The following is a 26688-nucleotide window of genomic DNA, read 5'->3' on the forward strand; positions in this document are numbered from 1 at the left end:
CTCAGTGCCCCCACAGGCCCCTGGGAAGGACCTGCTCAGGGCTCCAGTGCAGGACAGACCCACGCACTGGTCTTGGGGCCCCTTCACTTGACCCCAGGTGTCTGGGTAACTGGTCCTGTTTTGGTTCCATAGCTCTGAGTTCAGGAACACGCCTGCACCGACAGGGTTAGCCATGAGAGGCTGAGGGTGGTATCGGGGGTCTGTGTTGGTGCCCTCCCACCGCCCTGGGTCTCGCCGTGTGGGCAGAGCAGGGATCGTAAGGCCTGAGGTTGGCAAAGGGCTCGCGGCTCGGATGCAGGGTCCCCGGGTGTGTCTAGGCAGAAGCCTGCGGCCCTGGCTCTCCCTCAGCAGCTGTTTCATGTCCACGATTGCACAGCTGTGCACGCAGCCCTGGAATTTGATGTCTTCTCGGAAGGTCACTGCTGATCTCTCTGCTGTGTATCCTCGCCCTGCAGATAAGTGACCTTGACTTACCCAGGTGGTGCCTAAGTGACGTGCCCCGTTCACCTGAACTTACCACGGACAAGGACCCACGTGGCAGCCGTGAACCCAGCCCTGCCAAATGCCACTTTCTGAGTCCACGCTGCAGGGAACCAGAGGGGCTGAGCCACCGTGCCCAGGCCGAGGGTCCGTCCACCCACAGGGCCAAGGGGCAGGAGGGGCACTCGGGGCCAGCTTGTCTGGGAAGCAACAGAGCTGAGACCCTGGCTGGGGGCAGAGCTATGAGATATCAGACCCTTCCTCTCGGGCTCATGAATCCGGCAGGTTCGTCCGTTGCAGCATGCCCTCTGCCTCAGAATGGGTGCACAGCAAGGTGGGGACAATGGCAACAGGTGTCCACACCTGACAAACTACTACAACCTGTGCAGCTCTGATGAGGGTCTTTTCTGAGGCATAAATCTATGTCTCCATTTACAGACACTGATGTCTTATCATTCAACCTTCTTTAAATTTCTACTTTGTAAATCTATACCTACTGAAAACTTCAGCTTCATAAAGAGCATGGTCTACATAAGAGACAGCCCTATACACTATTGATACCATGTATAACATAGATAACTAATAAGGACCTACTGTACAGCTCAGGGAACTCTATTCAGTGCTCTGTGGTGACCTAAATGGGAAGGAAATCCAAATAAGAGGGGAGATACGTATATGCACAGCAGATTCACTTTGCTGTACGGCAGAAACTAACACAACATCGTGAAGCAACTATATTCCAATAAAAATTAAAAAAAGAAAAAGAGACCAGCAGAGGTGGCACCTGGATTCCACCCACTCACCCCGCTGCCCCATCCCACCTTCTCATCCGTGACCCATGACAACAGTCACATGTGCCTCCCATTGCGCCTGCAGGGCCCTCACTTTGTTCCCCCAACTACCCAAACTGCCCAGCAGGGCTCCTGCTGTTGGAGGACACGGAAGTGTCTCTAGGGCCATTGATGGGTATGCCACCTGGGCCCTTCCAGTTGGCAAAGCTTTCTCATGCCCTAAATTAGGTGGTGCCCGACACGTGCCGTTCCCCAGGCCTTCACCACAGGCGGATGGACCCTGCCTGGCTTGAGGGTCGTTTACTAACAATAAGCACTCGGGGTTGCTCATGCTCCATCATCATGGCCAGATCCCAGATAAAAAGGCGGGCATATAAATTTCCAACGACAGTCTTGAAGCTTCAGGAAATGCCCCGAACCCAACCTGGTGACTGCTGCCCCCTCGTGGCCACACGCACACCCTGCAGGTCACCCGGTGCACTGTCAGTGGGCAAGATTCCCCCGTGGGGCTTGGGGGCATCCTCAACCTGGAGGGCGCCTCCAGCTGCTGAAGGCGGGCTGGGGGTACCGGCAGGCCTCGGCGAGAGGCGGAGAGGGGACAGGCAGGAGGAGCGGCCAGGAGCAGGAGGCCACTGTCCTGGCTGGTGGCTCAGACCTCTCCTCAGCAGAGGAGCCACAGGCCCACGCGCCTCGGAGGGTGCCCACAAATTAGAGGTGCAGGACGAACGGCAGGGGGAGCAGTGAGGAGGGGGTGTTCTGGTCCCAACGCCATCACCCCCGTCGATGAACGCCCATTCATCAATGCCCACGGATGGGCACTGAATGCCCATTGCCTGGGGAGCCACTGCACGTCCTGACTGTCCCGAGTCAGCAGGTTGAAGCCTCCCCCGGAGGGCGGTGTACCCGCCAGAGAGCCCCTTCCCCCCAGACGGTGCAGATGGGGCTCTCTGGAAGCTGTTTCGGAGGGTAAGCAGTGTGCTGGCAACGCGGAGAACGAAACCATCCCCCTGCCCCTCCGCACCCGGGGGGACCCAGGTCGGGACAACGGCCAATACGTCTCCCCCGCCCACCCCAGGGATGAGACGCAGTCCACCGGAGAACACGCAGCTGCTGTAGTGTAGCTTGTTTTTATTTATGTCCACAAATATTTCAAAAAAATTACAAAATACTCAAATGGAGAGAACACAGAAGTCACAATTTCTGGGTGTCTACTCTGTTTACACTGTGTTATCTCATGGCAAACTACTCATATATACATTTAGCTTCAAGATATATATAAACGTAGCGAATCAGAATGTACACTCCGCTCTGCTGCTGCTGCAGCGAAGTGAAGCTCAACCCGACGACAGTGAACAAGATACACATAAAACACGGAAAAGCAAAACAACTCCAAACGAAGGGAGGAAACCCAAAAGGAGACCAAGCGGGCTTCAAAGACACCGTGAAGGTCTGGGGCCTCTGGGGCCTCCGACACACGCTGCAGTTGACCAGGTGAGGGTTTCGGGTTGTGGGTTTTTAAATGGAAGAATCTCAGTGCTTCACCTGGGGACGTGGGGAGAAAACCAAAACCTAAGGAGAAAACGCCTTCAGACAGTTTTCAAGTACAGACTTCCAAGTACTTCAGCTCTCTCTCTTCTTTGGAAATGGATGACGGAGAGAGGAGAGAAAGGAGGGTAACTGAGCGGGAGGCGTCACGTTCCACCGAAAGGGAGAAAAGCAGGCGGGGGCTTCCGTGCAGGAGCCGGAAGGAAGGGGCCCAGCGCGGAGGCCGCAGAGCGCGAGCCCGCCCTGATGGCACGTCACTAGCCCCGGGGACACAAACGCCCCTGGCCAACGTGGCCACCCAAGCGATGACAAGAGTGTTCATCTGAGCTTGCCTCCCCCCAAGAAGCTAAAGTTAAGGCAGAAATGGAATGAGAGAAAACGAAAGAAAAAACCTACAAACATTTTCAACAGACAAAACCATCCTCTATCTGTCCCAGCGGAAACCGAACGTGGTTTTAGAGGACACTGGAAATGCCCTTGAGGCAAGTGTGAATCCGGAACCTGAATCTGAGCTATCGCCTGCTGGTTTCTGGGTCAAAGCGCCAGCCTCTCGTCCCGCCCCCTCTGTGGCTCCGGTCCTGGACGCGCTCCACGTCCACTGACCCCCAGGCGGGAACTCCGCGCACCACGGCAGAGAGAGCCCCCGAGAGGCTGAGAGAAGAGGAACAGAAAAGGTCACGTCCTGGCAGAAAGCGTGATCAACAGGTGCAGAATGTCCTCCCAACTTCCCCACCCTCTGCTCTGGAGAAAGTGCAGCACGCCGGCAACTCAGAAAGCCGAGGCGGGCTCTCTGGGCCACCTGCTCCCAGGTGGAGCTGCCCCTCACTCCACGTCCACAGCTGTGACCCCCGTCCTGCTTCCGGGAGGAAGAGCGGGACGCCAAGTGTCTTCCTGTCCGACGTGGGCCCCTGTTCCTGGGGTAACACAGAGGCCGCCACCCGCAGCCGAACCAACTCCGGGATCTCCCTCACTCCAAAGCAGCCTCGGGCCGTGGCAAGGATGGCCTGGCCTCACCACAAGAAGATCCAAACGACGACACGCACGAGAAAGCAGATTTCTAACAGATCCCTTTGGCAAGCGTACGTGCTGAGTAACTTGCAGGGAATCGTTTTCTTGGATTTTCTAGAATGTTTATGAAATTGTCCAAGTATTAAAAAAGGCAGTTCATTCAGAACAATCAAATGCGTGTGCAGAGAAATCTATAAGGAAATCTACAATCTGACACACAGACACATGTGCTTTCGATCCCTCAGAGACAGAATGGGGGACATTGAACTCCTGCGCTCCTGGTGCAAGATGAGAGGTTCAAGCTAACAGATGTCTGCACCGCTGGCAAAGCACAAGCTGGGAACAGACAGAAGTGAAAACCAAAGCAGCACAACAAAGAAACGGTTTGTAACACTGTCCCTGCAAACCCCTGGCTGCTCCCTGCTGCGCCCAAACCTAGTCCCAAGCTTTTGCCCGTTTGTAACTAGTAACGCCCATCTGTTCCCTTTAATTAAAGGGATAATTATATATAACTTTTTATTAAAAAATCAACTCTGTATTCTGTCAACAGCTGGTAGGAATTCACAATTAGTGACATGGCTGGAAAAAATAGATCAGAATAGTAGTTTGTGGAAGAAAAAAAAGGCTGTTCTAAAATTATTTATTTACAGACGTAAAAAGCCATGCGCAGAACTTCCTCAAATTATGAAGATTTCCTACAATGTATTAAAATAAAAGATTTTTTAAAAATTACAGCTCTTGGATTCCAAACTCATACTCTGCCTATCTGCAAACCTTGTGGGTTTTGGAACACACGCGACTGAGTGTGTCTGCACGCACAGTGAAGGGTGTGAACTGGATTCTAGCACCTACTGAAGAAATCAAGGAAGGAAAAGAAAACTAAAGCCAAACCCCAAGATTGCAGGGGAGTTTTCTGAATGTTCAGTCCAGTCCAGGCCTCACTAAGTTTCTGGGGGACTGTCATGCAGGGAGACCCAAACCAGTCTCAAGGAATCCTCTCTACAAACGAACACTAGTATGCTGATACGTTTTTAGTTGTGGGGTTTTTAAATATATAAAGAAATCTTTAGAAGATATTCTTTTTGCTTTTGCAGCTCCTATTGTATGTAAAAAGTCCTGCTTCTCCCCCAAGAATTGGGGTTTCCACAGACAGCATTAACAAATAAATAACTCATAACTGCTTGTCACCTTCCTTCTTCAGTCGACTGGAAAGAGGGGGGGGGAAAAAACAAAACGGAAGAAGTAATCAGCGTCAGGCCTGGGTAGGCCTGCAGCTGGAGGGCCCGGATGCCCTGGGCGGCCTCCACACCGCTGACCCCCCCCCTCCCCCCGTCTCCCCTCCTCAAGACGGCTCCACAGGAGGCCCAAGAGGCCGGGGGTGGGGGGGTGGAGCCGAGGGGGAGGAGTCCGGCGCTTGTCAACACGGGGCGGGGGGCAGAGTGTGGGTGCAGCCGGGAGGGGCGGGAGGGGGTCGGGGAGGTGGGAGCCTGGCCTCCCTCCCAGCCCCTCCCGCCTCACCTGTAATAGTCTTCCTGACTTGGGAGGTGGCCACCATGCATGTGCGGGTGTCCGTGCAGCCACTGCTGCTCCATGGCCAGCCTCTGCAGCTCCGCCGACTGGGCGTGCATGGCCTGCAGCTGGTGGGCCGCCGACATGGGGGGTGGGATGGCCCCAGGCAGGTCTCGGGGGTAGGGGGTGCCTGCCAAACACAGAACAGCCTCTGAGACAGAAAAGCCAGGATGAGGCCGGAAGGAGCTCGGATCAGGAGGGAGCCTCCCAAAGGGACGGGCAAGAGGCCACCTCGCCGGCAGGGAGCACCGGAGCAGAACCCCCGCCCAGCCCCCACCCGCCCGCAAGAGAGAAGTGTGGCTCCCGGACCCCACCCTGCCCCTGGGCCCCGTCCTCCTCAGCCTGCTGACTGGTCCTCACAGAGGCCTGCCCTCAGCCCTCCTTTGAATTCGGCACCTCTGCTATCTCTTCCCTGCCCACCATCGTCCCGGCTCCTGATACACGTTTACACCCCTGACCCCCAGCTCCCTGGGGACAGGGGTCTGCCTGCTTTGTTCCCAAGTAGCCTCCCAACACTCAGGAGGTATGTGCTGAATACATGAATACATGAATGAATGGGGACCGTCGCACAGACCACCACCCCAGCTCTGCCCTGGACCCCACCCCTTCCCCAGGCGCGCTCTCACCAAAAACTGGATGGCGAAGCATCTCGTGCTCATGTGGGGGCTGTCCGAGCAGAGGGCTGGGGAGGGTGCCAGGGGGATAGGGAAAGCGAGCCAGGTGCGGGCCAGCGGTCAGGGGGTCAACCAGCGGGTGAACTGGGCCTGCTGAACCTAGGAAAAGGGGCAGAAGTGCACATGCAGGCGGCGCAGGGCTCTGGGCGGTCTCTCGCCGTTTGCCCTCTTGGCGGCAACTCCCAGGGACCTGCTCCTCTCCACAGCTGGCTTCTGGTCACCAGGGCCACCAGCAACCCCGGTCCAAAGTAGCTGTCGCCCTCCGCGGCCTCCCCGCCCCTACAGCAGAGCTCTGGAGAGCCGCAAAGTGAAGAGCTGGCCACGACTTTCCTCCTCCTCCTCCTCCTCAGCGCGCCCACAGGCAGAGCCTCCCCAACCTCGTTTCGTCCAGGACCCTGGATCAGCAGAGCCCGCCTGGCCGACTGCCCCAGGCCCTCCCGTGCCTTCAGGTCCACAGGAACCCCAGGGCCGCTCCAGCCAGCGTGCCTCCTCCCAGCTCGCTGGACTGGCACCCTCCCCAGGGCTGCCTCCCGGGCCCTTCACCCCCAGGACCCGAAGGCGGCCAGCAGAGCAGGTGCTGCCGGACGGGGGCTCGCTAAGCCCCGCTCTCCGCAGACCTCTCGGCCGCGCCCCCCGGCCCGTCCTCTGCCCTTGGCTCCCTGGAGCCCCCACCTTGGTGGAGAGGGTCCTGCTGGTGGAGGTGGAGGTGCGAGTGGATGTGCGAGTGCTGGTGGTGGTGCGGGGTCACGTTGAACATCTGCAGCCGCGCCAGGGGATCGCTGGTCAGCGAGGCCATGCGCTCGGCGTGGATGCGCTCGGCCGCCAGTCTGTCCGGGTAGCTCATTTCGGGCCGCAGCTGGGGGCCTGCCAGGGCCAGTCTCTCCCTCTCCAAGGGGTTCAGGCCAGGGTGGAAAGACGCAAAAGGGTGGGGGCCGGCGGCGGGGGGGATGGTGAGGGCGCCGTGCCGGGCGAAGTGCTCCATGGGGTTGGCGGCCGGGTGCAGGGGGTCGAGCTCCGGGGGCTTCACCTCGAAGCCCGGCTTCATCCGCTCCCGCAGCTCGCGCTCCCGGATCTCGCGCTCCCGGAGCTCCCGCTCGCGGAGCTCCCGCTCGCGGATGGTGGGGTCGACGTTGTAGAGGCCGGGCATGTGGTAGGCCAGCAGCGGGTCGGTGGGGTTGAGGGGCACGTAGAAGGGGTGGTTACGGTTGGTGGGCGACATGACGTGGGGCCGGGCGTACTCGCTCAGAGTCCGGAGGGCCGGCGTGTCGGGCCCGATGTACGGGGGCACGGCCGCGATGGTGGTGGGCGGGGGCTCGAAGGAGGGCCGCATATGGCCGGGACCACCGAGCTGGGGGTCGCCGAGGCGGCCTTCGTGCGCCGAGCTGGAGGCCTTCTGCTAAAGGAAAAGAGGCTGTGAGGGCTGGGCGCGCCCAGCCGCCGGCCCAGCCAACTGGGTCCCCCCGCGCCCCAGACCCAGACCCAGACCCAGACCCAGACCCGGCCCAGCCGAGGTCCGGGCCCTGCAGGGGCGGGGCACCCGGGGCCCGGATGGGTCCGCGTGTCTGGGACACAGAGGTGAGGCGGGCGGCTTCTGCGAGGACGCCAGGCGGTGGCGGCCCACCCCCGAGGCGAGCGCGGGGACCAGCCCTCGGGAGCCCTCCGCGCAGGCTGCCCGTCCTACTCACAGCCGCTCGCTCCGCCTCCCGCTCCCGCTCCCGCTCGCGCTCGCGCTCCTTCTCCTTCTCCTTCTCGCGCTCCCGCTCCTCGCGCGCTTTCTGCTCGGCCTCCCGCTTGGCCTTCTCCACGGCCTCCTCCCTCTTCTTGGCCAGCTTGGATCCCGCCAGAGGCATGAAGTACAGGTCTGTCCGCGCACAGGAGTTGTAACCCCGGTCCAGGTGTTTGTAGAACCTGAAAAAGCCCCGTGTCTCGCTGGGGTCCCTGCCGAGGCCCCAGGTGCCCAGCTGTCCCTGCCCCGGACGTGCCCAGTTCCCGGGGACCCATACCTGGCCGACTGGCTAGCGTGGCTGGGGGTGTCCACCACGGTGGGCTCAGGGGACGGGCTGCGAGGCGGGGGAGGGGGGCTCTCGGGCTCCTCAGCTTCGTCCAGGGCCTCTTCCTTGACCTGGACGGTGGGGAGCGGGCAGGCTGTCCCCCCAGCTACGCTGCCTCCCGCAGCGACGGGGGCAGAGCAGGGTGGCTGGGCCGAGGGGCCAGGCCCCGCCGGGGGAGTGGAGGTGGAGGAGCAAGTCGGAGGGGTGATGGGAGGAGGGCCCGCAGGGGCAAAGGGGTGCTGGGCGAACGGGGGCTGGGAGGGCACCTGGTGGAGGCCCGCAGGGGGGTGGGAGGTAGGGGCCAGGCTCTGGCTCTGGGTCAGCACGGGGGGCTGGGCGGGGGAGGAGGGCAGAGGCTGGCTCTGGGGCATGAGCTGCAGGGGAGGGGGGTGGGCCGAGGGCGGGTGGTGCGTGGACAGGGAGCTCAGGGGCTTCAGGGCCGGAGGGGGCGGGAGGTTGGCGTTCATGGAGAAGGGCGAGGGCCCCGAGAGGTGAGGCGGGTGCTTGTGGGCCTGGGGCGCCGGCAGCTGGGGGATGGGTGTGGTGGGCGGGGGCTTGATGTGGGGCATGGCCAAGGGCGCGGGTGGCAGGGGCTGCTCCCGAGGGGGCTGCGGGGGCTGCAACGCCGACTGAGAGGCAGGCGGCTGCAGGGAGGCGTGAGGGTGGGCCGCCGCCTGGGAGGCCTGCGGAGGGAGGCCGAAGGGCTGCGGGGGGCCTGGGTGCTGCAGCAGCGGCCCGGCCTGGAGGCCATGAGGGCCGGGCGGGCCCTGACCGTGCAGGGGGGGCTGGGGGTGGGGCGGGCCTGGGGTGGCGCCGGCCGGCCCGGTCAGCGGGGGGTGCGGTGAGGGCAGCCGCTGTGGGTGCAGGGCGGGCGCCTGCTGGACGTGGGCATGGGGAGCGGGAGCCGAGGGGGCCTGTGGCTGGCTGGGGGGCTGGGAGGTCGACGGGGAGCCCTGCGACGGGGCGGTGGCGGCGGGCGTGGGCCCCGGCGTGGGCGGCTGGGCGGTCCCCGGCGCGGCCGAGGAGGGAGCTGGAGCGGCCCCACCGGGAGCCTGCAAAGCCGGGGGCTGGGCCTGCAGCATCTGCTGCTGGGCCGAGGAGTCGGAGTCGCTCTCGTTGTCCTGGGGGCTGGGGATGCTGGGGGACGTGCTACGATTGTCCTGGTCGATGTCTTTGGGGTCACTGCTGCCCTCATCGTTGACGCTGCGGCTGTCCGAGCTCTCTCCCTCGCCTTCAGATGGCGAGTTGGGCCGGCTGATCTCCTAAGGCCAGAGAGGGGAGGGCGGACGCTCTAGGGGGAGCTGGGGCGCCCTCTGCCCTGCCGCACAGTGAGGTTTGGCAGATGAGGCAGCACGCGTGGCTCCGGGGACCACGGGTCCTGCCCTGACCCGGCCAGTCTCGGGGGCCGCTCTCTAGGCCCCTCCCTGGGAGACGGGACACGACCTCCGCTCAGGGAGAATCTGGGCTGGGGCTTCTCGAGGGACATTAGCTTCCAGCTGTCGTCAGCGTGGCTCAGCCACAAACCTCACCTGGGTTTTTGTCTTCTTGGAGCTGGTCCTGTCGGCCTCATCCGTATCAGAGGCCACCTTCTCCCGCTGGCGCTTGGTGCTCTTGAGAGGGGACGAGGCTTCCTCCTTCACCTTCTGAGGTGGAAAAGCCCACAAGGAGACTCAGGCTGAGGGAGGATGGGCCAGCAGCCTCGGGGGGGCGGGGTGACAACTGCTTGCTGACACCTGGCCCCCCGCATGCCACGCTCCATCCCCCAAAACAAGAAAGCTCTGGAAGGGGCCAGTGGACCCAGGAAGGAACAAGTATCTGGGGATAGGAAACTCAAGGCAGAGGTGGCCCCCAAAGGTCCGTGCTGGGAACCGCGTGGACCCCCATTCTCCAGGCCCCAGGCCAAGGCACTGCCGGTGCCCAGGAGGCTCCACGAATGACCGAGGGACACGGGGAAGCTGAGCACCGACTCCAGCAGCCGGGGTTTCAAGGGGAGGGTGGGGCCCAGCAGCTGCCACCACTGCCCCAGCACCTCACCTTGGCCGACTTCTTCACCGTCTCTGCTTTACTGTCGTTGCTGGAGGTGCTGGCAGCGCTGGGGGAGTTCCGGCCGCTGGAGCGGATGTCTTCATTGATGGGCGAGGTGCGACCATCAGGGCTGGCTGGCTGCTTCTTCCGACCACTGCGCAGTGTAGACATCTGCCCACCCCAACCGGAGGCTGGTGAGACTGGGCCCCAGTGCCCACACCGGCCACCTGAGCCCTGCTCCCAGGCAGGAGCCTCCAGAGCAGGTCCACCAACAGCCTCGCGTCAAATCCCAGCCCCTGGCCAACCACGGGGACCCCTGGCTGTCCCTGGCTGCACGGGGGTCACCACGGAGCGAAGGAAGGAGGGGTGAACGGGTGGGTTTACGTGGAAAAGAGAGCGATTCTCAGTTTGCACCCAAAGCGCTCGTCTCCAGGTGAGGCGAGCCTGGCTGAGGGCAGAAGTCACGAGGGCGGCCCTACTCTGCGAATGCCCTCGAGGGACAGTTACACCTGAAGTCAGTTTTAAGTCACCTCACCCTTCGTTTGCTCCACGTTAACTGCCCGCTCCTCCCACCAGATCCAAACACACACACTTGCTGATTTCACCTGACAGGACGGAAGAGACGAGCTGTCAGATAACGCAGCTCAGCCCCTAAAACCACCAGGCCGTCGGCATGCTTCTGCAGAGCCACGGGGGCTCGGGGAGACGGGGGTACAGCAATTCACACTGGTCTACCAGCTCCCCAAGGAAGAGGCAAGGCAGGGAGAGAGCAGAGCGCTCTTCCCAGCCCCACAGGCAAAGCTCATTAGTGCCTCGGGCAAATCATTTCACCTTCGGGGGTCTGTTTCTCTACCCAAAACGAAACACACCTGCCATCCTCCTCCTGATGGGCGCAAGCCCCCAGCCTGCTAGGAACCTGGAGAAGTGGTCTGCCTGCCGGGCCACGGGGACTCACCGAGCCACGACTCCGCCGTGTCCTCATGCTATGTTTCCCACTGGGCCCATCGTCTTCCTCTTTCACAGGTTTGAACATAAATGGTGGGGGGTCCACGGGCTTCTCGATGGGGGGAAGCTCCCCGTATTTCTTGAAGTGAATGCGGCAGTCTGTACAGAGCAGGATGTTCTCCCGGCCCCCGTGGTGCCAGTCTTTGGAGGCTGTGAGAGGGAAGAGGGGTGGGGTGCCGACCTCAACAACCAGCGCCCCTGGGGACAGACATCGGAGCAGGGAGGCCCTTTCATGGGCTCAGCTGACCCCGGCGTCACGAGAACCATGCAGCGCTGGGCTTGGACAAACACCTGTCACCCAGACCACAGAGGTACTAGTGTCGCCCTGCTCTCCCCCTGGAACGGAGAGGACTTCAGGACTACCCACCACCCGCGCCTCATCTCAGGAGACCCAGGAAGAGCTGGCAGCAGGCTCCCAGGGAACACAGGCCCCGACCTTGAACAAGCCTGTCCTACCCACTGGCCGGCACTCCATCCTGAACGCTAACAGGAGAGTCAAGTAAAACAAAGATCTTCAACTTTCTAAGTAACCCTGAAGACAGTGCAAATGTCAAGTCAACGACTGCCCAGACAGGCCCCCAATCCGATCCCCCAAACACGCAGAACCGGCAGTGGCCGAGCCTGCCTGCTCCCGCGAAGGGCCCCTGCGCCCACGCCCCGCTTACTGGTGCTGAAGCAGTGGCGGCAGGCGTAGCCCTTCAGCTCCTGCTCGCTGTCCTCGCTGTCGAAGTCATCCTCACTGGCCGAGCTCAGGTCCACTGGGCATGGTGGGCACACAAGGGGTGGGGGGGACACCATCATGCTGGGCCAAGACTGGGACCGCCTGTCCCCTCTGACCTGCCCCAGGCTCTGAGCCAACAGTCAGAGTGGCCCAGCAGGCTGGGTGCGGCACTGTTCACAAAGGACCACTCTGAATTTCTCAGGCCCAGCCACCGGAACGAAGAGCTCGTGTATGAGGGGTGGTACCCAAGGGTCTGCCCTGCCACTCCGGGGCGGGGGGCTGCTGTCACGCCTCAATCCTGGGGTGGCTGGCACTGATGCCCACAGCTGGTGGACGTGAACAGGGCAAAGTGCACCTGCGACGCCCTCCCTGACATCCTGAGGAATTCCCTCTCCATCAAGCCGTAGCCCCTCCGGCCCTACTGGATTATTTCTTGTTTGCATGAGCAACATACGCGACCCTCAGGCTGAGTGCCCTGGGCCAGGGCAGAACCACAAGGCCCTACTCTAGTTTTCAGAGGTTAAGAAGGTGTGGGCTTCACTGTCATATCAGACTGCAAGTCACACGGGACCAAGAGAAGAATCCCAATAAAGTAGTAGGAAAAAGAAGAAAACGTTAATCTGATCGTACTGCAACCACAACGTAAGTGCAGTACACCATCGGCTAAGGGAAAACGTCCTCTGAAGCCATCAATAACGCCTCAGGCCAAGGCCAAGACTTATATTTTTGTAAAAGATGATGTCGAGTTTAAGGAAAATCTAAATGTACGAATAGTTTGTAAAACTCTCCCTACCAAATCCCCCGAGTCAGTGAGACACTTAGGTCAGGCTTTGTACCACACACACACACACACACACACACACACACACATACACACACACACGAGCTGTGCCAGGGATGCCCACGAAAGCAGGCCCACCCACAGCTGGGACACGTGGCTGCGTGTGCAAAGCCCCCACTTACAGAATTCACTGGACGGGGGTCTGGAGGGCGTGTTGACGGGCGTGGATGCAGTGCGGGTCTTAATCCTCCTGAACACGGCCTGCCTGCGGTGCCTGCGGTGAGCCCGGGAGCTGGCTGCTTCCGGGGTTTTCTTCCAGTAGTAATAGAAGGTGATCAGTTCTCCCTGCACAAAAGAAGGGCCGGCTGTGAGGGAAGCGCCCTCGCCCCAGCACTGCCTCTGGCGCCGGGAGCAGAGGCTGGCTTTACGACAGCTGTCCGGAGGCCTGGGCTCCCTCAGGACACACCTGCAGAGCTGCCAGGCCACCGGGGCCAGCCCCTTGGAGCGTTAACTTCTAGACATCAGGAACATTCATTTGCTCAACAGGTATCTGCTGGGTGCCTACTATGTGCAGATGCCGCCACTGTTCTAAGCACTGGAGGTGCATCAATAAATCGCTGACAGAAAGGAAGACCCCTGCCCTCCAGCTGTGTGTGTGTGTGTGTGTGTGTGTGCGCGAGTGCATGGGTGCACACACAGAGGATGATCTCTTCACAGCGTTTCAGTGAATCCACACAGGGGCGACACGGAAATACCCGGCCAGTTAGACCATTCCAGAAACCAAAGCAAACAACTGAGGTGGCAGGAACTGGGGCCAGGAGGAAGGTCAGGAAGAACAGACCCCAAACCCAGGCAAACTGCTCTACAGCCGAATGCCCACCCCAGACAAGCCGGCACTGGGTGCTGAAGGCGAGACCGGGGGCTGGCGAAAAAGGTTAAGAGCGGACACAGCACACAGTGGCTCTGGGTGGAGATGAAAGGCCACGTGTCACCAGGTCAGTGTTTCAGGCCAAAGGAGCTCCTCGTTTCATGCATGGCCCAAAAGAACGGGAGGCAAGACATCTTTCTAAAAAACACAGCAAGTGGACATGAGTCCAAATTCAACTTGAAAAAAAAAAAAGCGTTTTTGGCACTCCCAGCCCCAAGGGGCTCAACGGGCACACTGTACGTGTACACACACGCGGGGGGGAAGGGGACGGTCGTATGGTGTGTTCCACTAACCCTGGCTGACAAAAGACCGTTTTCTTAAAACAAACACCCCAAGATAAAGTGCCTCTACTTGGAATGTTTAAAAAACAGTTAAAACAGACTTCCCTGGTGGTGCAGTGGTTAAGAATCTGCCTGCCAATGCAGAGGACATGGGTTCGTGCCCTGGTCCGGGAAGATCCCACATGCCGCAGACCAACTAAGCCTGTGCGCCACAACTACTGAGCCTGCGCTCTAAAGCCTGCAAGCCACAACTACTGAGCCCTCGCGCCTAGAGCCCATACTCTGCAACAAGAGAAGCCACTGCAATGAGAAGCCTGCGCACTGCAATGAAGAGTAGCCGCCGCTCACCACAACTAGAGAAAGCCTGTGTGCAGCAATGAAGACCCAACGCAGCCAAAAATAAATTAATTAAATAAATAAATTTATTTAAAAAAAAACAGTTAAAACAGTGAGAGAGCCTCGATCACACTGATCTTCCCTAATTAAATCAATACTGTAGAAAGTCAGTTAACCTGACAGATGGTATCTTGGGACGTGTCCCTGGCAGGGGGGCGGCAGGGGGTGTGTGGTGGTGCGTCCCACATCTGAAGGTGGGAGCTACTTGGCCAAAGCCCACTCTGCCTCACAGAAGGCTCTCCGCCTTGTGAATGGAGGGGCCAAAAAAGAGAAGCGAAGATTCTGTCCTCCAGTGACCTGAGGTCTAGCTGGGAAGACCAGTGTTGAGGAGACTGAAAGAGACAGAGAAGCACAGGTACCACACGATGAACTCCTGGGACTGGTGGAGTGCCCAGTCAGATGAGGTTTCAGTGAACACACCCCTAGAAGGAACGGCCTGGGAACCCAACGGCAAGTAAGCTGGGAGAGGAGTGGGCAGATCTGAGGTGGGGAAATGGCTTCCGCAAAGCAGGTGACGCATGTGTGCTGAGTACTCACTACTGAGAGCTGGATTCTCTGTGCATTTTCTTTTTTTTGTTTTTTCTTTTTGGCTGCATTGGGTCCTTGTTGCTGCGCGTGGGCTTTCTGTAGTTGCGCCGAGCGGAGGCTACTCTTCGTTGCGGTGCGCGGGCTTCTCATTGAGGTGGCTTCTCTTGTTGCAGAGCATGGGCTCTAGGCACGTGGGCTTCAGTAGTTGTGGCATGTGGGCTCAGTAGTTGTGGCTTGCGGGCTCTACAGCGCAGGCTCAGGAGTTGTGACGCACGGGCTTAGCTGCTCGGCGGCACGTGGGATCTGCCCGGACCAGGACTCGAACCCATGTCCCCTGCATTGGCAGGCAGATTCTTAACCACTGCGCCACCCAGAAAGTCCCATCTCTGTGCATTTTCTAAGACACAGAACCACAGCTGTCATCAGACCCTTAAAGTATCTGTGATTCAAGGACTCCTGACCAGTTCCCACAAGGCTACAGCCTGTATCTCTTGGAGCTGTGGCTGTGCTTTTAGTCTTTCCAAGCACCACTGAACGAAATGCTAGGGATTGCCAGTGTTTTAAGAGATGAAACACGACCCCAGGCCAAGGAGGCCAGGAACCAGCCACCAAGGATGCTTCCCACCCCCTTTTCAGTTCCATGAGATGGTAACTGAACAACAAGGGAAAATGTAGGAATTGCCCTTGGATTTCTACCTTGTCTATTACATGCTAGACCACAAATGCAGGCTATATGATGGTTCTCATGGTGAGTGGAGTATCCTGAGCCCCTAAGGTTACGATCTAAGAAACCTCCCGGCTTCTGCCTCTTTATTTCCTACCTTCCTTACTTAGAAAGTCATTTATCTATACTGATCTTTTGCTGTTGGCGGGCTCAAACTCATAAATCCACTAGGGGATTAAGAGACCTGTGCTGACATAAAAGTGACCTGGTTCTGGTTTTCCTATGAGAAAACACAGAACAGAAGCCAAGGCAGGTCACTATCACCCTTCAAGCACTGTGTCAGAGTGGCATGCTTCTTCAGTTCAAAAGGGCAGCTGGTGCAGTAAATCATGGCCCAATCCCAGGGCTGGAAAAAAGAATGAGGAAATCCAAAGTGGTTCCTGTTCCTCCCACTTCCGCCTTTAGCTGAAGCTGTTTTAGGGGTCAAGGGTGACAGAGGCCTCGGATGTAAGGGGATGTGTGAAGCTAGAGGAGGTGGAAGGAAACACAAATGGGCGAGAAACCTGGAGGGGAGGCATGACCACCAGTGTCTCTGTCACACCTCGGTCTGACCTGAAGGCTGTGAACAAGAGCCGCCCTGACGTTTCTGCACAGCCCTGGTCCGTGTGCGCTACTGACTCACATGGTTATGAGGGATCCTTTCCATTCCTCACACATGAATGTTCTGAAAGAGTTTCAAATGGTATCAAAAGATGGTATGGGGACTTCCCTGGTGGCGCAGTGGTTAAGAATCCGCCTGTCAACGCAGGGGACACGGGTTCGAGCCCTGGTCCGGGAAGATCCCACATGCTGCGGAGCAACTAAGCCCGTGCGCCACAACTACTGAAGCCCGCGCTCCGCAACAAGAAAAGCCACCGCAATGAGAAGCCCGCGCACCACAACGAAGAGTAGCCCCCGCTCGCCACAACTAGAGAAAGCCTGCACACAGCAACGAAGACCCAACGCAGCCAAAAATAAAATAAAATAAAGTAAAATAAAATAGAAACAGCTTTTAAACAAGGAGCCCGGAAAAGATTCCACCATCTGAGTACCAAGGATCAAAATGACCAAGTCTGAAGGACTGTTGACATTAAAATGAAAGAATATAAATTTCAAAATTCGGGAAGATAGGGGAGTGACGAGAAATCTCATACACTGCTGGTGGAAATGTAAAATGGTCAAACCACTTTGTAAAACTGTTTGGCAGTTCTTAGAAAGCCAAATATGTACCATACGACCTAGCAAATGATTCGACTCTTAGGTGTCTACCCCAAAGGAATAAAAACATATGTGCACACGAAGACTTTTATACAAGTGTTCATTAAAACTTTACTCTTCATAGCCAAAAACTGGGAACAAGTCAAAGAGCCCCTCAACGGGAAAACGGATAAACATATTATGGTACACCCACGCACAAGAATACCACTTGGCAGTAAAAAGGAACAAACTACTGATGGATACGACCAATGGATGAATCTCAAAGACATCATGTTGAATGAAAGCAGCCAAACACCAAAGGGTACATACAGACTGTATGATTCCATTCTAGAAAAGACAAATCTATAATCACAAAAAGCAAATGAGTGGTTGTCTGGAGTCTGGAGCATGAGGGGTAGGCAACGGAGATCTTTTGGGGTGATGGGGCTGGTTCTATAAATCGACGGTGGTGTTACATGGATGTATATACAGTTGTCAAAACTCACTGAACTTGGGCACTTTAAGTGGATGCATTTTTATGATCTATATGGTATGCACACCATACATCGATGAGTTGACTAAAAAAAAAGAAAAAAATCCAGACCAGGTTTTATCAGCTGCCTCTCAACCACTGTAATGTCTAGGAAGGGATTAAACATTGGAATGGAGCAAATCTAGGAGGATTAGAAACAGTATATTGGTGACTGCATGGGTGGCTAGGTCGTGAGCACAAACAAAAGAATATGTCGAGGAAAGCTTTCGTTCTACAAATAGGGAGTGAAGCAGCTCGAGGCCTCACCAGGAATGAAGTCAATTGAATTTTAATCAAACATGCATAGCGTGTGCAGTGGAGACCCACTGCACATAAATTCAGGGAACAAAAGCTGTTGCAGAAATCAATAGCTTACTGAAACATTAACACAGGCAATCACCGATCAAAAGGCAGCTCCACAAAGGCAGTCTTGCAAATGAGCTCCTGCTTGCGTTGCAAGCGCACATAGAGGCATAAACGCTGTTGACACAAATGGCCTGTAACGATCATTTTGTCCCCAGTGCTCGAACCTCATCCCGCAACAAGGCCTCACAGTCAACACACCTCGCGTCTCGGGGCAGAACTGCACAGGCTCAAGGAACTAAACTGGTTTAGTGCCTGGGCAAAGAAGCAAAGGAAGGGGCTGAAGTCATCTCTCAGAGAAAGCCGGCACGCAGCAACAAAGACCCAACGCGGCCAAAAATAAACAAACAAACAAACAAATAAAATATATATACTAAAAGAAAGAATGGATAAACAACAAGGTCCTACTGTATAGCACAGGAGCTATATTCACTCTCCTGTGATGAAGCATAATGGAAAAGAATATTAAAAAAAAGAATGTCTGCACGTGTGTAACTGGGTCACTTTGCTGTACAGCAGAGATGGGCACAACACTGTAAATCAACTATACTTCAATTAAAAAAGCAAGATAATTTATTTTTCTGAAGTAAGATGAGCTACACGTCTTCTCGCTAAGGGACCTTGCTTGGGGAAATGAAAGCATAGAAGAGACTGTTGAAGAGGAAGGTGCTGTAGGCACTTCAAGTATCAGAGGTTCGTTGTCAGCGAGCACGTCTGTCCCCAGGACCATCACAGAGCAAGCTCCCCACGCCCCGGGTTCTCTCCCCGCAGCCCAGCACGAACTCCCCAGACACGGGCCCTCTGGGAGGCTAGTGCGGAGGCAGGAACAGGCAGTCAATTATTTCCATCCCATTACTGAAGCCTAGGGGTACACCCAAGACTGAGTCCAATTTGCTGCAACTGTCACATAATTATTACTGCCAACAACCATCCACAGAAGTCTCAACCCTCCAAGGTGGTGGAAGATGAGGTCCAGGGATCCCCGCTCGCACATAGAGTCCAGGGTTGCCATCTATGATCAGGTCCTCTCTTTACAAGCCAAGGGAGGCCTCAGTCTTTTGTCAATAACCCTGTACACGCACACCCCGCTCTCCATTCAGGGTACACAACAGTGTTCCTTTCTCTTCCATTCTCACAGCACGGTTCTGTGAACCGGCAGAAAACAATGATGCCCGCTGGTCTTCCGTTAAGCTGTATTAAGCAAGGCCCTGGAAACCAGTCTCCTGCTTCCGGAACACGCAGGGAGGCAGGTGGGTAATTGAACCCGGTCCCTGCACCGTACTCAGTGCCTGGCACCAGCCTCAGGAGGTACCCAGCGGGGGGCGCCCACAAGTGCCCCTTCTGCTGGTGAGGGGAAAGGGACTTCTCCTTTACCAAAGTTTCAACAGGCACCCTCCTCTCCCAGCCAAACACTGCCTACTAAGTGGGGGAGGCCTGGAGCTGCTCACGACGATGGCATTATAAACACAGTTTCTTCTGAAGCTATTTTACAGGCCCTTCAAGGCCACCTACCACAGTCAGCAGACAACGTGGTGGACAGGCCCCACGAAGTGGCAACTGACCTTCACACGCAACTGACACACCCCACTGCAGGGGTTAGAAAGTAAGCATTCAGAAGAAATTACCTTATTTCTCTAAGACATATTATTAACTGTTCAGACGCTAAATGAGTATTTTCACTTGAGTCTGTGCAGCAAGCACCGCTCAGTGGTCCCCACACAACGCCCTAAGCCAGCAGGCTGAGGGACAATTAAAATCAGGGTGGTGCTCCTCTGCGAAAACTCCTGTTTGAAGAATGTGCCCTTCAGTTGCCAGCTGGCTCCTTCTTCGGTGGTCCAGGTAAAAAGGGAGAAGAAACCCACCACTATGGAGAGATCTAAAGCTTTAAAAAAAAAAAAAAAAAAAGTGTGTTTTTCCAGGGAGAAGGTCCAGGAAGCAATGAGTAGTTATGAAACAAGGCCCCAAACCCAGTGGGGCAGGAGGGAGAAGGAAACATGGCACAGAGTTGCTTCGAGCTGCTTCATTCCCCAACCCAGGGCCCCAGGAAATGACACCGTGGCCACTGGAGCCGGTGCTAGGAAGCCTGCCTGGGACGTGTCTCCTGGGAAGCGCTGCTCTAACCGGAGCCGAGCTCAGGCCCTCTGATTTCCACGGCCACCTCTGCCTGGGAATTACAGCTGCACTGTTTCTTGGCAAAAACTACTAATTCAAGGGTAGCGAAGCAAGTCAGTTAAATTTCCTGGCACAGACCCCCACGCAAGTCATTCTTTCCCTTCACTCCCCGAGGATTCAAGGGCTGAATCTGACAACTGTCTAGAACATCTGAGGTGAGGCGCTGGGCACTGGGTACCACCGTCCACCGTCTTCAGGGGCAGCCACCTTTACAGATCTTCCTCCAGCAGGCAACTGGTTGTCTTCCAGCAACGACTCTGGTAATTAAAGCAATGCTGTCCTGGGCTCCTTCTTTTGTTAACCAACCGAATCCCCTAATCGCTAAAGGAGCCCCCAGCCAGCTGGCTCCGCTGCTAATCGTTAAATACCACCTCTGTGGTCTCGGAGTGCATTTGGGAGGACGATGACACGCTTGAAGGCGCACAGCAGAAAACCACAGCCTCCTGACCTAGCAGGCCACACGGGAGGAAGCCCCACGCGAGGGGGCATCTTGCTTCGGGGCAGGCTCCTGGCCCTCCTTGCCCTCCTTACCCACATCCGGCTCCTTTCCTGGAGAGACGAAGGGAAGGGAGGAAAGGCAAGACTTTGGAAGTCCGGGAAGGCCTCCTGGATGTAACTGGTTAAAATGACAAGGCCACGTGAAGACCCTCAGAGATATTCCTGAACCAGGCACTCTGCTGCCCCTGTTTAAAATCCCAATTGTGCAGGTAAAGGAAAGAAAAAATTCTTTTTTTTTTTTTTTTTTTTTTTAAACAATTACCACCACTACATTTGAACATTGTGAAGGAATGGGAATAGATCTGGGTTTTTTAAACTCAAAATTGTACTGAGATTTCCTAAGCTCTAACTTCTTTAGCTGCTGAGCTCGGCCACCTGCAGATCCTACCTCTGGTCCCACACCTTCACGCGGATGTCCAGACCTGCGGTCCTGGACTGGCTTGTCCCCTCCCCCACAGAGACTAGGTCAGTCCTCCCAAAGCGCAGCTCTGACCTCGTCAACTTTCCTCCCTGAATCACTGAAGGCTCCTCCAGGCCTACAGAACAAATGCCCAGCTGCTTCGCTGCTTCCTCCAGGCCTTTCCCTCTGTCCCCAGAAGACCTTTTGACTGCATTCCCCACCTCTCATGGTCTCTGGCTTACACCAAACACGACGGCCAGTTCACCGTTCCTCGGTGCTTTCCTGCTGCTGGCAGGACGCAGCCCCGTGAACCGCTCACTGCTCTGTCTCCCTGATGTCCGGTCCAAGTCCTCCTCACCACTCAGGGCTCCGGCCATCCCAGATGTCGTCTTCTCCTCGAAGCCCTCCTTCACCCGTCTCCCCAGCCACGAGGCCATCGCAACGCGGTCTCACTCCTCTGTGCTGTACACACAGGCTCTCCCTCGGACTGCAACCATGAATGAGCTTGCCCAGCTCCCCAAGTCTATGCCCACCTCATCCGTGGGACCCACCCCAGAGGTCTAGGGCAACATCTTGAATATAATAAGTATTCAATAAACATCTGACGGAATGAGTATTTCTTGAGAACTAAAATTCACCTGAAACAAACACTAAAAGGGTAAAACTTTTGAGAAATGGAAGTAAGATTGCCAACTTTTTATTTTGCCAAGTAAGGTCACTGAAAATAACTGCCTGATCTCACCGTTATTTCACAAAAGAAATGACATTTTATCTCTAAAAAGCAGAAAAAGATAGACAATCTCCAAATAAGGGTTCCTTAATTTGATATTTAGTGTTATGCAAAATGACTACATTGTTCTTATTTTTCATTTCCCACAGGCCAGTGAAAACTGAATCCTTGTGCGTGCGTGGTCACTTGGAAGCAGCTGCTCTAAAGGTGGGCGTCAGGGCTGGCGGGAGGGTGGGCTTAGGAATCCAATGCCACCACTTCCTCACCAGTAGCTTTATTTACGAACCAACAAACCACCTTTTACTGGGCTATAAAATCTATAATAACAATAGCTAAGCACTATAAATATGCACTTTCCATACTTTAATATATTTAATCTTCATAGTACCCTCGTATCTTCATTACCCCTGCTTTACAAATGGAACAACCAAGCCACAGGGAGAAGAGGTCATAGCTTCAGTTGGCAGCCCTGGGGCTGCCCAGAGTCTTATGTTCTTAACCACTCTGCTATGAAGTAAGCGGAAACAGCAATTTTTTTTTAAAGTCAGAGGCTCAAATTTGGGTTCTCTTTGATCTACAGAGTTCATTTCTATAGTATCTTAAACCCGCTAACTGGAGCCTGGACAGTAGTGGCTGAAGAGCACAGAAGACACCGTGCATTCCTCATCACAATGGGCAGCTGGCCTTCCCACCTGAGGGAGAAACCCCCCCTCCGCCACTCCACCCATGAATTACAGAACCGCACCCGCCCGAAGCAACTCTTGGGGGGACCAAGGTCAGACACACATTTGGTAGGCACGAGTGCACAATCAGAATTATGCACAAGCCCAGAGAAACATGTCCTACTTCCCATACCAAGAACAGACACCAGGGACAACACTGGACGGACTCTGGGAGCCCACTGCCATGGGCACCCTCCTGACCTGCTCGCCACACCTCAGGCCGTCCAGGGGCTCCTGTTACAGAAGCCCTCTGCCCACTTCTCGCTCTAGGCTACAAATGTCACAGACCTGTGCCGAGCAAGGGGCCTTCACACGCCTCTTCACCCCAAAGCAGTGACTCCTCCTTCCCTGAGGAAGCTTCAGAGTTTAGATCCGGTAGAGTCCCTCAAGAAAAGACTTCTGCACATGCTACAGGGCATGCTTCCAAACTACTTCCAGCTAGAGGCGTCTAATTAAAGCGGCGACTTCCAACTGTGACTCATGGGCCACTGGGGGGAGCTCCTGAGCCTCCACTCTTGCTGCCTCCTCCCCAAGCGGCTCCATTAAACCACCAACTGAGCGCCGCAGAAGGTTCTGCCCCTTCACCAAAAACAACAACAGTAACAAAACGTAAGTAACAGATCTGGAAATGACTCATTTGAAGACACAGATCAAGACCATCACGAATTGGTCTAAAGCCCAGCCTGAACTGAAGGGCTCCCAGCCACGTGTGGGGCCCACGTCAGCCTGTGGCACAGCACGTGACCGACCGCCTTTGCTTAACACGGATCCCCGCAGAAGCGCCCACTGGGGGGCCTTTATTTTTGGTTTTACTGGGGTGTTTGTTTAAATACAGACTGTTAACATTTTAAATATATAATAACGTCAACACCAGAAGTCTCGTTTTCTCTGTAGGGCCTCCCAAACCTCAAGAATTCATTCACTGAAATCGGTTTTCTTTCCCACAAGCTGAATACTTCATTATTTCCTGAATTCACTTTATTGGAGTTCAGCAACAGGGCAAGTGGGATTTCACCACCATTGGGTCTATCACCACATCACCCTTCTTAATGTTTTCTAGTTCCTGTAACAAAACCACAATTCTACCAGCAAAGGGGGAGAAAAGAGAGGGGGAAAAAGAAAGCCATAAAACTGTTAAAACCGCCATTCTCTGTCTCGTAAACATTTTTCTATTTATCGGCCTTTCATTGTGTGTGCAATCTTATTATCCCTGCACAGTATCAAAGTGACATCCGCCAGGGTCACCCTATAAAATATACATTGGCAATGTAACATTTAATGACAGGAATGGGACAAAAGATGAAGGATGGGAGAGGGTGGCATGCTACAGGACGTTTTAAAGGGATCATCAGTTATATCTGTGCATTTCCCGAGGTGATAACTGAATTAACAGGGCTGGAGGGAAAGCCATTTTTGAGCTCAGAAAGGACAGGCAGGAGACAACGTGTTTGTACTGGAGAACCTGTAATGACTGCCAGGGAACGAGAGCAGCTATTGTAGCAACACTGCTTCTTCTATTTTATGCTTTTTAGGGACGCACAGCAAATTACCAAGTACAATCAATTTCTGCAAGTTGAATTTTGAAATAAAGGATAGACTTCCTCATTACAAAGAAAGGAGGGAAAGGGGTATTTAATTTTGTCATTCTATCACATTTGTTTAATAAAAGGAACAGAAGCAAAGACTGCTCTTCAAAGCACAAAAACACAGTTACAGTACAGCATCCCAGATGCGAAACGTGTCATGTCTTTCACTTGAATTTTGGATTTAACCTAAGGCAAAGATCTTGGAAAAATCCAGACAAGCTTGCAAACCAAACCTGTGCTTCTCTGTGCTCCCGTCTCACACACGCGGCCAGCAGTTGCTTCACGGCAGCTTTTAGCACAAAAGAACTCCAGGGAGGAGGCCGAGGGGTCAGCAGCTCTCTACACACAAGCTGTTCCGGCTGAGGGGTGTCCCCCCAATTCCTGTGCCTGTTCCTTCATGGTTAGCTCCTAGGAGAGGAGGTGAGGGGACCTCAGACTCCTCCAGCTGTGAGAAGATCGCCAGCAGGGGAGGCAGAGGACACCAGAGTTTGCTTGGGGGGGTAAAGAGAGTGCCAAAGAGGAGCGGCAGTGTGGGAAAGCGGTAAGATAACCGGCCACGCAGGCCCCTACCAGTGGGGGCCACGTCTCCCAGCTGATCCTAGCAACTCTGGGTGGCAGATTTCCACATGGGTTTCCTCACCACCGCTTCACTACGACCCAGGAGAAGCAGCCCAAGTCTGGAACACCTCACAGATGCCTGGGGTGCAGGACACTTAGCTCACCTGGGCGGACGTGGTGGGAAGAAAGGGGACCAAAGGATGGACAGACAGCTGCCGACAGAACACAAGGGAAGCACCCGCCCCCCCGAGGCCCCCCAGGAAACAGCCTGTGCCACCCCCCACGTGGCACTCCCCACGAGGCTGCCATCGGAGGAAGGAAAGGTCACTCAGTCTGCGCTCCCAGGACGCGCAGGTGTGCTGGGCACCATGGCCACAGCTGCTCCGGGGTCCGGGGGTCTCCAAGCATCGTGCAGGTGGCTCACACAAACGCGCTCGCTGTAGCTCAGAACACTCGCGCAATGCGACCCACCAGGGCTCTGGGCTGTAGTTTATGAAAACAACCTGTGGATCCCTCGCCGCAGCTCGTGGTGTGGGCTCGGAGGGCTCCCCGCGCCCCCGGCCCGCCCAGGTTCCTACCTAGGCCTCCTCAGGGCTCCCCGTCGGGGGCTGGGGGGCTGGCCCCCGCAGGAGGCTGCTGCGGGTGCAGAGCCTGTGAGGGCGCACAGGTGGGTCGGTCCTCTCAGGGGCCCCTTAGGCTCCCTTGGCAGCATGCCCAGCCCGAAGGGGCTCGGGAAGATCACGCTGCCACCGTGGGCTGACTGCCCAGAGGGGAGCTGGAAGCTTCCTTGGCCATCTAACCCACGTCTTTAAAACGCTGGATGGAGCTAGATCTCTGAAACAAACTGAATGGTAGGGACGACTCTCTAGGGCTGACTGGGATCTCTTCCCTCTTGGGTGACATGGTGCAAACTTATAATCAGCACGCCTTATGTGTGCATCAAAATCCCGCAATCTCACTCTGGAGACAAATCACCAATGTTGCCATCCTGGGTGGCTGCAGTCACCCCACTCTAGCTACCCCCTCTCCCCTGGACTGATATGGGGTGTGGCAGGAAGAGGGAGGGGTGCTCCCGGGGGATACCTGGGCCACTCCCACTTTTTTTTTTTTTTTTAGCCGCGCCTCGCAGCATGTGGGATCTTAGTTCCCCGACCAGGGATCAGACCTGCGTCCCCTGCATTGGAAGCGTGCAGTCTTATCCACTGGACCGCCAGGGAAGTCCCCCAAACCACTCCCGACTTTATGTTGAGACCGGCCCAAGACATAAGGTGTTCTTGGCCCACTCTTAGGAAATAATTTTTCCCTCGTGCCCCACGTGTTGTTAAAAGGTCACTCTTGGGCACTGGCTTTTTCTAGCAAAAAGTGACACAAAGGGAGGACACTGACAGATGAGCTCTGCATTCTTATTACCTAAACCTGAGTCCCAGAAACGACCCTAAAAAGTCAAGAAACTTTTCATTAATTCAAGAGCTTTAAAATCTTAAAGAGTTTCCAGTTGCAGAAAGCCTCAGAAATGGCCTTTATCCAGTTCTGCTTCACTTCCCCAAAGAAGTCAGAATCCTTTGCAGTGAAGGAGAACAGAAAGGCAGACATTTCTCTGTGAGGCGACTTCGGGCTTGAGCCCATGGCCACAGGGCCCTACTCTGCCGAGAGGGCAGCCAGAGTCGGGGCAGAGAGCAGGACTGCCAAAGAGACATCCCTCAGGCCCTGGTCCCCATTTTAAAAATGGAGAATAGCACCCCACTCATTGAACTGTGACATTAAGAAGAGTTGATGCATACAAAACACTTAGGACAGTGCTTGGCCTATTGTAAAAGATACATTAACTGTTGGTCACCACGCTGAAACAAACCAAAAAGTCCCAGTGATGGTAGCAGCTACAATGCCTGTTCTTTTGCCTGACTGGAAAATAACTGTATCACAGTCACAAACGAAACACGAAGTCCTAAGAAAGAGAGAGCAAGCAAACTCAGCATTTCTAGAAACAGCAAAAGCATGAAATATTTTTAAAAATTCTGACTCAGAAAAAAAAAAAAAAAGCAGAATTGAGCTGAACTGGGTAAAGAGTACAATTGTATTCAAGAAGCAACAGGGATCTGAATGGTTCAAATGCTTACACTGGCCTAAGAGATGAACTCGCTGTACTTGTGGGCTGGGCATGCCCATCCCTGGGAGCCACAGGCACACAGTCGAGCCCTGGTAATGCCAGAAACCTCACCAGTGTGGCCAAACGAGAACCATATAGCCCAGGTCACCACCTTCTGCCACAAATGACCACTTCTCGCAGGCACCCATTAACCTATGTTCAGCACAAACCAAAACAGTACAATGAGCCAGAATCTAACCTCGAAACCAGTAACGCAACACACAGGCTTTAGGAGCCAGCACCCCTAGTGCTGTACTGAGTTCTTCCTAGTCCTCCATGACTAGCTATGTGTCCGTGG

General features: G+C 55.5%; 1 protein-coding gene across 8 annotated transcripts in view; it reads right to left on the minus strand.

The window, feature by feature from the left end:
• Positions 1–2382: 2382 nt before the first annotated feature.
• Positions 2383–26688, minus strand: part of RERE (arginine-glutamic acid dipeptide repeats) — a 420307-nt gene continuing 396001 nt past the window's right edge. For 5 of the 8 annotated variants that reach the window (XM_036846203.1, XM_036846156.1, XM_036846165.1 and 2 more), the window contains 11 exons: positions 12833–12995; positions 11814–11906; positions 11099–11298; positions 10153–10314; positions 9648–9761; positions 8071–9380; positions 7753–7975; positions 6740–7463; positions 6020–6166; positions 5343–5544; positions 2383–5029 (listed from right to left, as the gene is read on the minus strand). In XM_036846203.1, the coding sequence (XP_036702098.1) occupies positions 4996–5029; positions 5343–5544; positions 6020–6166; positions 6740–7463; positions 7753–7975; positions 8071–9380; positions 9648–9761; positions 10153–10314; positions 11099–11298; positions 11814–11906; positions 12833–12995 (3372 nt within the window). In that variant the 3' untranslated portion in view covers positions 2383–4995. The remainder of the gene's footprint in view (positions 5030–5342; positions 5545–6019; positions 6167–6739; positions 7464–7752; positions 7976–8070; positions 9381–9647; positions 9762–10152; positions 10315–11098; positions 11299–11813; positions 11907–12832; positions 12996–26688) is intronic. The other 3 variants (XM_036846175.1, XM_036846185.1, XM_036846194.1) reach the window with 3 other exon arrangements.

This window comes from Balaenoptera musculus, chromosome 1 (assembly GCF_009873245.2).
Source record: "Balaenoptera musculus isolate JJ_BM4_2016_0621 chromosome 1, mBalMus1.pri.v3, whole genome shotgun sequence".
NCBI lineage: Eukaryota > Metazoa > Chordata > Mammalia > Artiodactyla > Balaenopteridae > Balaenoptera > Balaenoptera musculus.